The 12,854-nt window shown below is 49.3% G+C and overlaps 2 protein-coding genes across 2 annotated transcripts; one reads left to right on the top strand and one right to left on the bottom strand.

Annotated features, from left to right (window-relative positions):
• The first annotated feature begins 76 nt into the window (after nt 1–76).
• Nucleotides 77–5,341, top strand: SLC35B2 (solute carrier family 35 member B2). The gene is made up of 4 exons (XM_031964766.1): nt 77–153; nt 629–822; nt 938–1,092; nt 3,467–5,341. The coding sequence occupies exons 1-4, from the start codon at nt 143–145 to the stop codon at nt 4,403–4,405; spliced, it is 1,299 nt and encodes a 432-aa protein (XP_031820626.1). The 5' UTR covers nt 77–142; the 3' UTR covers nt 4,406–5,341.
• HSP90AB1 (heat shock protein 90 alpha family class B member 1) lies at nt 5,171–11,429 on the bottom strand. Its single transcript, XM_012549073.3, has 12 exons — nt 11,126–11,429; nt 9,310–9,456; nt 8,778–8,984; nt 8,530–8,689; nt 8,274–8,407; nt 7,817–8,122; nt 7,388–7,553; nt 7,083–7,273; nt 6,801–6,948; nt 6,431–6,699; nt 5,811–6,144; nt 5,171–5,560 (listed from the first exon to the last, which is right to left on the bottom strand). Exons 2-12 carry the CDS (start codon nt 9,454–9,456, stop codon nt 5,451–5,453), a joined length of 2,172 nt encoding a protein of 723 aa, XP_012404527.1. The 5' UTR covers nt 11,126–11,429; the 3' UTR covers nt 5,171–5,450.
• Between the last annotated feature and the right edge of the window lie 1,425 nt (nt 11,430–12,854).

The following is a 12,854-nucleotide window of genomic DNA, read 5'->3' on the forward strand; positions in this document are numbered from 1 at the left end:
CAAGCCTAGGGGAGGAGGAGGAGGAGGAAGCGGCGGCGGCGGCGGCTTCCCGGGATCCTCAGAATCCTCCCCCTTTCCCTCTCCCCCCCTCCCCCGTGGGCCCCGGATCCCCCTCCTCCCTTCCCCCTCGGCGGCCGCGACCATGGAACGCAGGTGAGCACGAGCGGCCGGGCCCCCCACGTGACCCACCCCCTCATCCTCCACGTGACCACCCTGGGAACGGAGCGGGCAGGAGGAAGCGGCCAGGGCCGGGGGGCGGGGGGCGAAGAGGAGGCAGGAGAGAGGGAGGACGGGAGGACCGGGATGGTGCTGGGGGGCGGCCAGGCCGCGGCCTGGCCGCGGCGCGGACGGATGCTCGGTAGCCGCGCCGGGGAACAGAGCGGGCTTGTGTGGCCCGGGGGGCGGGCCCGTCCCTCGCAAGGAGGGAGGGAAAGGAGGGGCGCCCTGCTGGCTGGTCCTTCCCCACCCCAAAGAGAGCATCTTTGTTCCGGCGGCGGGGAAGGAGGTTCTTCGGGGGGCCTCCCGTTCCCCTCCGTCCTGCTGCGTGGGAGGAGTGTGGGGGCTCGGGGCCGGGGGGAAGTGTCCCCCGGACGGACACGTACGTACAAGCTTCCCCTTTCCCGCGCAGGCGGTGGGCAGTGTGGGTGCTGGCCGCCCTCCCCGCTCTGGGGATGGCGGGGGAGGCCCTGGAGGCCGCCCCCGAGCACTGGACGGAGTTCTGGTTCGTCCGCTTCCTGGTGAACGCCGTTGGCTACGCTAGCCTCCTGGTGCCTGGCTACTTCCTGGTGCAGTACCTAAAGCGGAGGAACTACCTGGAGACAGGTGTGCTGGAGGGGTGGGACAGGATTGAGGGGGGGGGGGTCCTGGGCCCGCCGAGACCGCCAGGGGAAGGTGGGAAACTGAGGCACGCAGCCTGACCCCCACAACCCTTCCCCAGGCCGCGGCCTCTGCTTCCCTGTTATCCGGGACTGTGTTTTTGGCAATGAGCTCAAGCCTTCCGATGAGCCCCCCGCAGTTACCCGCCCGGAGCTGGCGGAAACCACCAGGACGCGGCAGGTCCTCAAGCTGCTCTTCTGTGCTGGGGGGCTTCAGGTAGGTCACTTGTGCGTGAGGGGGTGCTTGGTGAGGTGCTGACGGCCTGGCTTTCTTGGGTTGACTTGTTGGCCATTAGTGAGCCATAAAGCCCCCAGACTGTGCCCTAGTTCCCCACAAACATTTGGCAGTATGGAGTTGGGGTATAGACTGACCGGTCAGACTGGGAAGGAAGACCTGATTGCTGTGTCGGCACTATGTGGTAGGCACTACCCTGGCTGATTAGCGAGGAGGGGTGCTCATGCTTCCTCTCCTTTCATCCTCAGCCACAACCCTTATTTTCCCCATCTTAGAGTGGAAGAAACTGAGGCTATCTGAGACAGGATGTGAGTTGAGATCTTGCCTCCAAGGTCAGCACTCCTCTTTGCCATCTACCTAGCTGCCCTCTGTAATAATGTTCTTGCCCCCTCGGATAGGGAGCTCTCTCCCAAGGGCAGTGAGGGAAGAGTGAGGAGAGCTGGCTGGCTGATTCTCAGTCACTTAAAGGGTCAGACACTCAGAGCTGGGAAGGACCTTAGATGTCATCTAGTACAATGCCTTCAGTTTGACAGATGAAGAACCTGAGGTCCAGAGAGATGAAGAGATTTCATCACACACTGTGGCAGAACCTGGACTGGAACCCAGGGCTCTGCTCTCAGATCATTCCACACCACCATGGTGCTTATCAGTAGCAGATTTAATGTGCCGTTTCTTACTGGTGAGGGGAGGTGGTTTATATACCTCCTTCCCTACTAATCTGTGCTTTAAACTGTAACTTTGGGCTAGAGAGTAAGCATTCCTGCAGCTTATTAAAATGCCTACAGTGTGCCAGACACTATTGGCATTGTAAGAGAGAGTTCCTGACCCTCAAGGAGTTCACATCTAACAGACACAATGTTAAACAGTTATATACAAACATATTTAGAACAAATTGAGAGAACATCAACAGAGGGAAAGTGCTAGAATTAAGTGGGATCAGGAAGGATTTCAAGGTAGAAGACGGGCAGAATTTAGGCTAGGACTTGGAAAAAGACAGGAAGAAAGGAGCAGAGAGAGTACTCCAGACATGAGTGACAGCCTGGGAAACCCACCCTATGTTGGGAGGGGGGGGACGTGTCTTTATTCAACAACAGCAAAAAGGCCAGTGTCACTGGATCACATGGGTGGCTGAGGTGAAAGCTGGCTGGACAGGTTATGAAGAGCTTCAAATGCTAAAGCATTTGACATCTGATCCTAGAGGACACAGGAATCCACTAAAGTTTATTGAATAAGGGTGTGACAAGAACATTCCGGCACCTGAGTAGAAAATGGAGTAGAGACAGGTTGTGAGTAATAGGGGCCTGCAGGAGGATAGTGAAGAAGAGGCCAACGAGATCACAAAGTGAGATAATATAGTGGAGAAGAGGACACCTACCATTAGTGAACATAACTTAGACCAGATCCACTAAAGGAGATTAGGAAAGAGCAGTGAGACAGGGAAGAGGGAGAATCAGGAGAGCAGAGTATCATTAAGACATAGAGAAGACTCAAGGAGAAAGAAGATGGTGGATGTTTTTGGCTTGTGTGGACAACCTTCCTGTTCTTCCCCTTCTCTTTAAGATCTGTTTTCCCAAATATGATACTAGTCATGGAAGTCTGGTAGGGAGATTTGTTGGATGTTAAGGTGCTTTATTCTGTGACCTTAGGACAGTGTTTAGAAAACAGGTGGGAAGTTAGGTCACTTAGCTGTGCTCATTAATACCTGTTTGACAAAGGTGTGTGCTGCATGCATGTGTGTGTGTACACATCAGTACAGTCTTCCTTTCTACAGGTCCCCCATGTTGACTGTTTAATTTAAAAGCATTATGATTTCACTTTATCAAGACAAATTAGGCAAGCTTTTGAAGAATCAAAAATGAAATGCAAGTGTTAGATGAGTAGTTCAAAATTGGAAGATAACAAGGGCAAAATCACAGTAACCAAGCAGTGATTAGAACATTTTCAGAATAAATCCTGCAGATGGAGCTTGTGCTTTTCCAGTTTCTCAGTCCCTCAGGGTGTCACTTGTGAGGCTGTCACTTAAGGCTATCTGGAAACACAACCAAACAAAATGCTCCCAGATATGTTTTTACATGTCGATTAATTTCTGGCTCAAACATATAAGTGGAGTGAGAATGATCCTGTAACTGAGAGGGGACTCTAAAAGCAAAAGATAATCGTGTGTTTTAATGTTTTTGACTTTTCTCTGGAAAGGGAGGATTGCCATTGTTTTGTTTCCTAGATTAATTTTACCTCTTCCCTACCTTCCCAGCTTTTTTCTCTTCCTCACTCTGTAGATTTCTCCTCCCCACTTTTGACCTCTTCTTCCAAGTACATTCTGAATGGGTTCCTAACTTTTCTCTCCCATTTCTCCCAGGTATCATATCTGACTTGGGGTGTACTACAGGAGCGAGTAATGACACGAAACTATGGGGCTACAGATAAAATGCCTGGAGAACGTTTCACTGACTCCCAGTTCCTGGTGCTGATGAACAGAGTGCTAGCATTGACAGTGGCTGGCCTGTGTTGTGTGCTCTGCAAACAGCCCCGGCACGGGGCCCCTATGTACCGATACTCCTTTGCCAGCCTCTCCAATATCCTTAGCAGCTGGTGCCAGTATGAGGCCCTCAAGTTTGTCAGTTTCCCTACACAGGTGCTGGCAAAGGCCTCCAAAGTGATCCCTGTAATGCTAATGGGCAAATTGGTATCCCATCGCAGCTATGAGCACTGGGAATACCTGACTGCTGGCCTCATTTCTATTGGGGTAAGCATGTTCCTGCTGTCCAATGGGCCTGAGCATTATTTTTCCCCAGCCACCACCCTCTCTGGCTTCATCCTGCTTGCTGGTTACATCCTTTTTGACAGCTTTACCTCCAACTGGCAAGATGCCCTATTTGCTTACAAGATGTCCTCGGTACAAATGATGTTTGGGGTCAATCTCTTCTCCTGCCTCCTCACAGTGGGCTCCTTGATACAACAAGGGGCTCTGGTGGAGGCCATAAGGTTCATGGGGCGACACGGAGAGTTTGCTGCCCACGCCCTGTTGCTGTCCATCTGCTCGGCCTTTGGCCAGCTCTTCATTTTCTATACCATTGGGCAGTTTGGTGCTGCCACCTTCACCATTATCATGACCCTGCGCCAAGCCTTTGCAATTTTTCTCTCCTGTCTCATTTATGGCCACACAGTCACTGTGGTAGGGGGTCTGGGCATGGCAGTAGTCTTTGCTGCCCTTTTCCTAAGAGTGTATGCCAAAGGGCGCCTGAAGCAGCGGGGAAAGAAGGTGCCTCCCAATGAGGCTCCAATACAAAAGGTCTGAGACAGGAAAAAATGTTTAGGAAGAAGTAACCCTTTATTTTTGGATTTTTCTTCCTTTTATGGCTGGAGAAGTGTTTATTCTAAAGTCACACACCAGCTCCTGCAAAAGTTGGGGCCTGGGGGCAACCTCCACCTCTGCCTTAAGAATCATGAGTCCTGATTTCAAGGTGTACTGGTTTTCTTATGAACCCAGCCCTCCCCCTTCAGTATTCAGTTTGTTAAACTGTTATTGTAACCCTGCTGACGGGTTTCTACTGTTCCCTCCACTACATCTCCCCTCCTTCGTGCCAGGCCAGCACAATTTCATCACCTAGCTCTGGCTCTTAATGTTCTCTTCTGGTGAGAAAAGCACAAGGGTTCTAGGTTACTGTTGGTCCCCAGGGAGGAAAGGGGGAGGGGGGTGAAGACTGCTGAAGATGGCCTCACCAAACCAGTTTATTGCCTACTCCTTATTGGGCTAAGCCCAATTTTTTTGGTACTTAAAAATGTAACTTTTACTCAATTAAAAAATGCTGCAAGGGGATGGACCCTGTGTATGCATTGGGGACAGGGTGGGAACAGAATGGTTAAGAGTGTGGACCAGTCTACCAGTTACAACCTCACTGCCAAGCAGACCTGCACTTCAAATGAAACTTGAATTTTGGTGATTGTGGGTAAAATATATTAAATCTTCCCAGGAGAAATAAACTCAGGTTTCAAGTAATAGTGGGGTCTCCCTTTCTTAACCTAATGTTCACCTTTGTCCAGTAAATCAAGGCTACAAGAGTTCCGTGTAAAAACTGCATTCTCTTTATTCTGCATACTTTAATTTCAGAACAAAATAAACATTAACAGCCCACAATACACAACATCCTACTCCCCATATCAGGAGAGGGGGAACAGGGACCCTGTAAGCCCTGCCCTAATACACTGGAAAACAGGAGGAAAAAAAAAAAAACACTAGATAGACATCGGCAGATGGAGCCAGGCAGGACAGGGCCTGTACTGCTGCTGTGGAAAAACACAGGGAACTATACAGAGGGTAGGGGTCTGATGCAGAGGTTTGTTTAATCCACCTCTTCCATGCGGGATGCATCTTCATCTCCTTCAAGTGGGGGGATCTCGTCAGGAACAGCAGCACTGGGTTCTTCTGCTGTCACCTCATCCTCATCAATGCCTAGGGAGAAAAATAGATAACACCATGTGTTAAGCAAACTTTCCAACCCTCAAGAGTTCCTTTATCAAAAGAACAGAACAAAATACCAAAATCAATCAGGTCCCCTTTGAAACATACTTAAAAACCCTGGGCTCATACACTTGGGTTTCAGGTGGAATTTGCAAGTCCTCCTTAACATAGACCCAGTGTAGCCCCTCCACTAGTCTTTTAAAATACACTTGATTCATGGCAATTAATACATTATACTCACCAAGACCAAGCTTAATCATGCGGTAGATTCGATTTGAGTGAGTCTGGGGATCTTCAAGGGAGAAACCTGAAGACAGCAGAGCCGTCTCAAAAAGCAGCACAACCAGATCTTTCACAGCCTTGTCGTTTTTGTCAGCCTCAGCTTTCTGCCTGAGAGTCTCCACAATTGGGTGATCAGGGTTTATTTCCAGATGCTTCTTGGCCATCATGTAACCCATTGTGGAGTTGTCTCTCAATGCCTGTGCCTTCATGATGCGTTCCATGTTGGCTGTCCAGCCATATGTGCTAGTCACAATGCAACAGGGTGAAGACACCAGACGATTGGAGATTGTGACCTAAGAACATCATTAAAATTTTTATTTTCAAATAGTAGTCTAAGTACAGAATATCCCGTGGAGTAGCATCTATCAGAAGTTCATACTAAATTATGAAATAGCTTTCCTTCCCCAAGGACAAGAATATTAAAATTAAAAAGGGAAAAAAAAAACACCCCACCATCCAAAAATTAGCCAATTTCAATTCAATTAGCAATTATTCCAAAGGTCATAAAATCTAGGATACAACTGAGAAGCAATTCCCAAGGACCAGAAGAATACATCATCATTCCCAAGTTCCACTTACTTTCTCAACCTTCTTATCCAGAATTTCCTTCATTAGCTTGCACAAATTCTCAAATTTCGCCTTGCTCTCCTCCATTTTTTTCTTTTCTTCTTCATCTTCTGGAAGTTCTAACCCTTCCTTAGTAACAGAGACCAGGGTCTTCCCATCAAATTCCTTTAGCTGCTGCACACAATACTCGTCAATGGGCTCTGTCATGTATACTACTTCAAAACCACGCTTCCGTACTCGTTCCACAAAAGCAGAGTTGGCCACTTGTTCTTTGCTCTCACCTGCAAGTTATAAAGTGATTAGAGACCAACACGTATACCAATTAACCAGGCATCCCAGTGTGTCAACATAGTCAAGCTAGGAAGATCCAGTCTCTGCTTACCAGTGATATAGTAGATGCATTTCTGGGTTTCCTTCATTCTAGATACATATTCAGACAGGGAAGTCATCTCATCTCCTGACTGAGATGTGTGATAACGTAATAGTTCAGATAAACGGCGCCTGTTGGTTGAGTCCTCATGGATTCCAAGCTTTGGGGAAGATAAGACATCAAATACAAATTAGTACACTTGTAATATACATATAAAAGCTCAGCTAATGCCACTATCCTCTCTGGCAATCTCTCTTGCTCAATTCATCCAAGTATTCCTCTAGAAATGCTCACCTTCAGGTTTTTCGAAAAGGCTTCATAGAACTTTTTGTAATTCTCTTTGTCTTCTGCCAGTTCAGAGAAGAGCTCTAGACACTTCTTGACAATGTTCTTACGAATGACCTTCAAGATCTTGCTCTGCTGTAACATCTCTCTGGAAATGTTGAGGGGCAGATCCTCAGAGTCCACCACACCTCGGATAAAATCTATGAAAATGCAAGTTTAAAAAGAATCAGTCACTATTTGTTACAAGATAGAAATTGAAATCTTCCCAAAGGAAACAATGCCCATTAAAGAATATCCCCAACAAGAATACTTACTAAGATACTCAGGAATAAGCTCATCACAACTATCCATGATGAATACACGGCGAACATACAGTTTAATATTGTTCTTCTTCTTTTTATTTTCAAAGAGGTCAAAGGGAGCCCGGCGGGGGATGAAGAGCAGAGCTCTGAATTCCAGCTGACCCTCCACAGAGAAATGCTAGGGAGGCAAAAAACAAAAATTTTCCCCCACTTTGATTCAAAAAACTTGAAATCAGAAGTTTAAGGTTTCTCCAAGGAGAAAAACCCTGCAGGAGGACACCTTAGGATAGACCCAAATATAACTTGCTAAAGTCTCAATGATACCCCACTGAAAACAGCTCTTTAATAATTCAGTAAAAGTGCATTTTGCATTTCATCTGGTATGTACCAAATGTACTTTTTATATGTTTTCCCACCATTTGGCACTCAAGATTTTCTTACCTTTACTGCCAAATGATCTTCCCAATCATTGGTGAGGCTCTTATAAAACTCGCCATATTCTTCTTGGCTGATGTCATCAGGGTTTCGTGTCCAGATGGGCTTGGTCTTGTTCAACTCTTCCTGATCAATGTATTTCTCCTTGATTTTTTTGGTTTTCTTCTTCTTGTCCTTACCCTCATCTTCTTCATCAGATCCTACATCTTCAATCTTGGGTTTTTCCTCATCTTTAGCTGGCTCCTCCTCTTCTTTCTCCTTGTCTTCCTCTGTCTCATCATCACTGATTTCCTTCTCTCGTTCTTTCTCCAACTAGGGGCAACCAAAAACAAAAAGTTCAGTTTGAGAATTAGGTCTGCACAAATCAAAAATTAATCTGAATGATTTTTTCAAACCACTTGTCTTTTATGATTAACTTATGCTTAGAAAAAAAAAGAATACATAAAAGCTAGCTTGTACTCACATAAAGTGTGATGGGATAGCCAATGAACTGTGAGTGCTTCTTCACTACCTCCTTGACTCGCCGCTCTTCTAGATACTCTGTCTGGTCTTCTTTCAGGTGCAAGATCACCTTGGTGCCCCTGCCAATAGGCTCACCTGAAATAAAAATTTAACCAGCGTCACATTAGTTGGAATAGAAACAAGACCAAAGTTTCTTAACCTACACATTCTAATTAAAAGAAATTTTATTCAATTCAAAATAAAGCCAAGCTACATACCATGGTCAGCACGGACTGTGAAAGAGCCACCAGCAGAAGACTCCCAGGCATACTGTTCATCATCATTGTGCTTGGTGATAACAACTACTTTCTCTGCCACCAAATAAGCAGAATAGAAGCCCACACCAAACTGACCAATCATGGAGATGTCTGCTCCAGCCTAAGTGAAAGAACAAAGAAATTAAGAATATAAAGAAAAGATTTATATCAAGGAATCCTGGTGCCAAATACAATGGCAGATGTCATACCTGCAATGCCTCCATGAAAGCCTTGGTGCCAGACTTGGCAATGGTTCCCAAGTTATTGATCAAATCAGCTTTTGTCATGCCAATGCCAGTGTCTACCAAAGTCAGAGTACGCTCTTGAGGATTGGGGATGATGTCAATCTTTAGCTCTTTACCACTGTCCAGTTTAGAAGGATCTGTAAGACTTTCATATCGGATCTTGTCCAGGGCCTAGGAGAGAGAATAGAACCATGCCTACAAAACATGCCAATAACTCAAGAGGTTGACTTTCCATTTCTTCTGAAATACCATCAATGTTGACCATCTATAATTATACTATTTAGTCAAGTTTGTATTCATTGATTCAATTATCAAGATATTTGCAGCACGTCTTAGACCAGCCTTAATTTTTTCATGACACAATCTCATATCCTTCTCCATACTGCATTGCAACTAAGCAACCACAAGTGACAAGATAAAACAGGAGACCAACCACCTTTGTCTTATCCCCTCCCCCTCTCCAGATTATTTTAACATTACCAATGGTAGCACTTACATCAGAGGCATTGGAAATGATCTCTCGAAGAAAGATTTCCTTATTGGAATAAAAGGTGTTGATAATCAAGGACATAAGTTGGGCAATCTCTGCCTGGAAGGCAAAGGTCTCCACCTCCTCCTCTCCATGCTGTACTTCCTCAGGCATCTTCAAAAACAAAGGGATATAATTATCAATCTAGGTTGATCATGTGGCCTCCTTTATCTGGGAAAAACCAATAATTCCTATCTATATGCCAGATTTAGTTACCTAATAATCAAGCAGTTAAAAAACAAACACTAAATTTGGTTGTTTTGAAATAACTTCAAGAATCCTGAAAGATAAATAAATTCTCTATAATTAAACTAAGAGGTATTGGAAATACAATTTTATACTTTCCGAAGGCCACCAAAATACCCCAGTAATTTTGGCATGGGGAGAAAAAATTAATTCTAAAGATTTTATTCTTTTACAAATAGCCTAGAGCCTTTACTGATATTTTGGGGAAAAAACCTAGGCTGAAATTCCTTAGAACTAGAAATAGAATAAAGAAAAATCCAATTTAAGCCTATCAACTCAGTTTAAAAAGACACGCTAATAATTAAAATGCCCTCCTCTCCCCCAGCAAGTATACAATACTCAATACACACTAACAAAACGGGAGGAGCTTTAGCACAGCTAGGTGAGATGAAGAATAATTAGTGTAAGATTGAAACACGCATCGCATCCCTAGGGCCCAGTTCATCTGGAAAGCTCCGACTTGCTAGACTAGTGCAGCTTCCCCAGAAGGCTCTCGGGGTGGAGCCTGCCTGACTCCCTCCCTCACGCCACTCAACACAAGGTAACCAAATGTAAGGGCAGCAGCCCCCGCCCCCGCATGGGAGGGGGGGGAGAACCAGGATAACGGCCAGATCTGGCACAAGGGATGACAAAGGATGCGGACAAAGAGCCCCAAGCATTTGTGTCCAATTCCTCTGAATGAAACGAGGCACCGCGGGAAAGGCGGCGGTCCGGAATGGGCTGATTATCCAAGTCTCCGGGGAAGGAGACACCCCCATGGGGGGGGGGGGGGGGGGGGGAAGGCGGCACGATGTTTCCACCACCCCCACTTGGGGGCATGGGCGCCATCCCTGCATCCGGGCACCTGGGCGGGGCGCAAGGCTCCAGAAGCTTCCAGAACAATCTGGGCCCGATGCAAGGGGAGGGGGAGGGAGCCCGGGAATGTTCCAGAACCTGCTCCTCCCTTTTTTAACTAGGCCTCTTCCCCCCCACTGCGAACTGAAAAAAGGTGACAATCACGGCCGAGAAAAAAAATGAACAGGAAAAAGATACTTAAACGGCCAAGATATCCGTAGTGATACAACCGTAAAACAAGGACCAGAATAGCCGAGGAATCCGCCCCCCAGCCCGGTGCTGAGTCACCCCCGCATCCCCCCCCCCCCCCAGGTGCGCCGAGGGCCCCTCTCGCTCTCCGTAGCCGCCGGAAGTGGCGGCGCGAGCTCAACATGGCAGCGCCCCGCGGGGACCGGCGCGGCCACCACGTGCTAACCCGTTCCCCCTGGGAACGAGGTTCGCGACCAACGGGCCCCCGCGCACCTGTCGTTCCCTCCTCGAACTCTCCCCCGACGTGAGAGGAAGAAAGGGGGTCGGGGAGGCAGAAAGCGCATTGCCGAAAACAGCCAAGGTCTGAACGGTCTGCGGGGATGGGGGGTGGGGGGAGAGGGTGGGGGTGGGGTGGGGAACCCTTAAGCGACCTTTTCGGTTGTGGTGAATACGAATTAATAGGAAAAGAAGAAAAAAGGTATTAAACGGATTTAGCTGGTGGGGAATACGTCACCTTGAGTGGCTGCGGCTAAGAGGGCCGGTTCAGGGAAGTGCTGCGTTCAGCGGCTCCAAAGACCGAGCACCGAGAGGAGCTTGGCACAAGAGAAGCTGCCGGCCGCCCCCACCCGCTCTATATATTGGCAGCGCACCGACAGCGTCGGAGCTTCCCAGGCGAATCCTTCCGCCTTAAAGGGGCCGCCTCACAGCCTGCGCACCTGCAGTGTCTGCGCTCTCCCCGCGACTTTCTCTCCAATCTGCTTCCCTCCCCCTCCTACCGAGCACACGCACACATGCCCAGATGCTAGAAACGGGATTCCCGGAACTGGAAGCACCTTCCTTAGAGATTATGTATCTGTTTTGCACATGAGGAAACTGAGGCACGGGCCCGGGAGACGAGCCGCCCATTACGTCTGTAGATTGGACACTGGTGGCTTACTCCTTTCTCCTCTCTCCCCTTCCCGCCCCCTTCCGCCCCAACCCATTACAGCCTGACAGCTTCCAAAAGGCAGGCTCTGAGCAGCTTTGGCTTGTCGGTCCCCGGCGCTCAGGGATCCTGACCCTGAGCTAGGATTAAAACAAGGTTCTTTGGAGGAATGACGTAATCCGAGGAGAGTCCACGGGGGCAGGTCCGACGCGGCTCGGGACCCTTCCCCGTGCTCTCCTAGGAGGCTTGGGACGGGGGCCAGGAGGTCTCAGGGGGGGGAGGCGAAGACCTGGCCTAAGGGTCGCGAGACCCTCGGCGTCATCTGCCTCCGGAGAAGGCATCCTCCTTAAATTAGCCTCGCACACACCCCCAGTCTCTCTAGAGGTAAGGACTGAACCACGAGGTGGCCTCGGCTCCCTTCAGCCCACGTGGGATCCGCCAGGGGAAGAAGAAGGGGTCGCGCCCGAGAACAGTCCGGGGACTCTTTTCTTAACGGCGTTGGAGCAGCTGGGAGGGGGCACACGTGGAGGGCAAGGGGGATTATGGCGGAGGTGCATCTTTGGAGGCTAGAGACTAGGGTTAATTTACAGCCCATCCCGCAAAAACATCCCCCCTCCTAAAATAATTACAGGAGAAAGGATTAAAGCCCAGGCTAATTCCACGCACCGGATGGAGCAGCACGGGAAGAAGGGGCAGGGGGAAGGGCGGCTGCCTGGGACTCTTTGCTGAGAAGCTCGGCGGCGGAAGCCGCGGCTCTACGGTGCTGCGGCATTTCCAGCAGTTTCCACGCCAGTCTAGTGTTCTCCCCGCCCCCTCCCCTCCCACGAGTTCGGTCCCTCCCCCGTGTCTCTAACCCCTTCTCCCCAATCTACCCCACCGCGCACCGCCGCCCCGGCGCCCCCACCCCCGCTCCCTCCCCGAACTGGGTCCGGGCCTGGGCAGCGCGAGCCGAGGCGCCACTGCGGACCCGGACTGGCCGGGCTCCCTGCGGGCCTTGGGCCCATCCCCCACGCCAGCGCCCGGCCCCGCATCTTCTGTATCCTCCGCATCCTTCAGACCGCATCCCCATTCGCCCGCATTTTCTGTGCCCTCCGTCCCACCTTTCCTCCCAGCGCCCTGCCCCGTGCTCCGCCACCCTGCAGGCACCCAGTGCGCGCTTGTTCCCCTTCCTTCCTTCGATTCCCTTCTCAGTGACCTCCCCGTCATAACCCCGTCCGTGGCTCCCCCTGCAGCTCACCATTCCTGCCAGAGAGGATTAGAGCGAATTCATCCGTGCCCATCCTCTGATCTACCTCCACCCACCCACAACCCTCTTGTT

This window comes from Sarcophilus harrisii, chromosome 4 (assembly GCF_902635505.1).
Source record: "Sarcophilus harrisii chromosome 4, mSarHar1.11, whole genome shotgun sequence".
NCBI classification, from domain to species: Eukaryota; Metazoa; Chordata; class Mammalia; order Dasyuromorphia; family Dasyuridae; genus Sarcophilus; species Sarcophilus harrisii.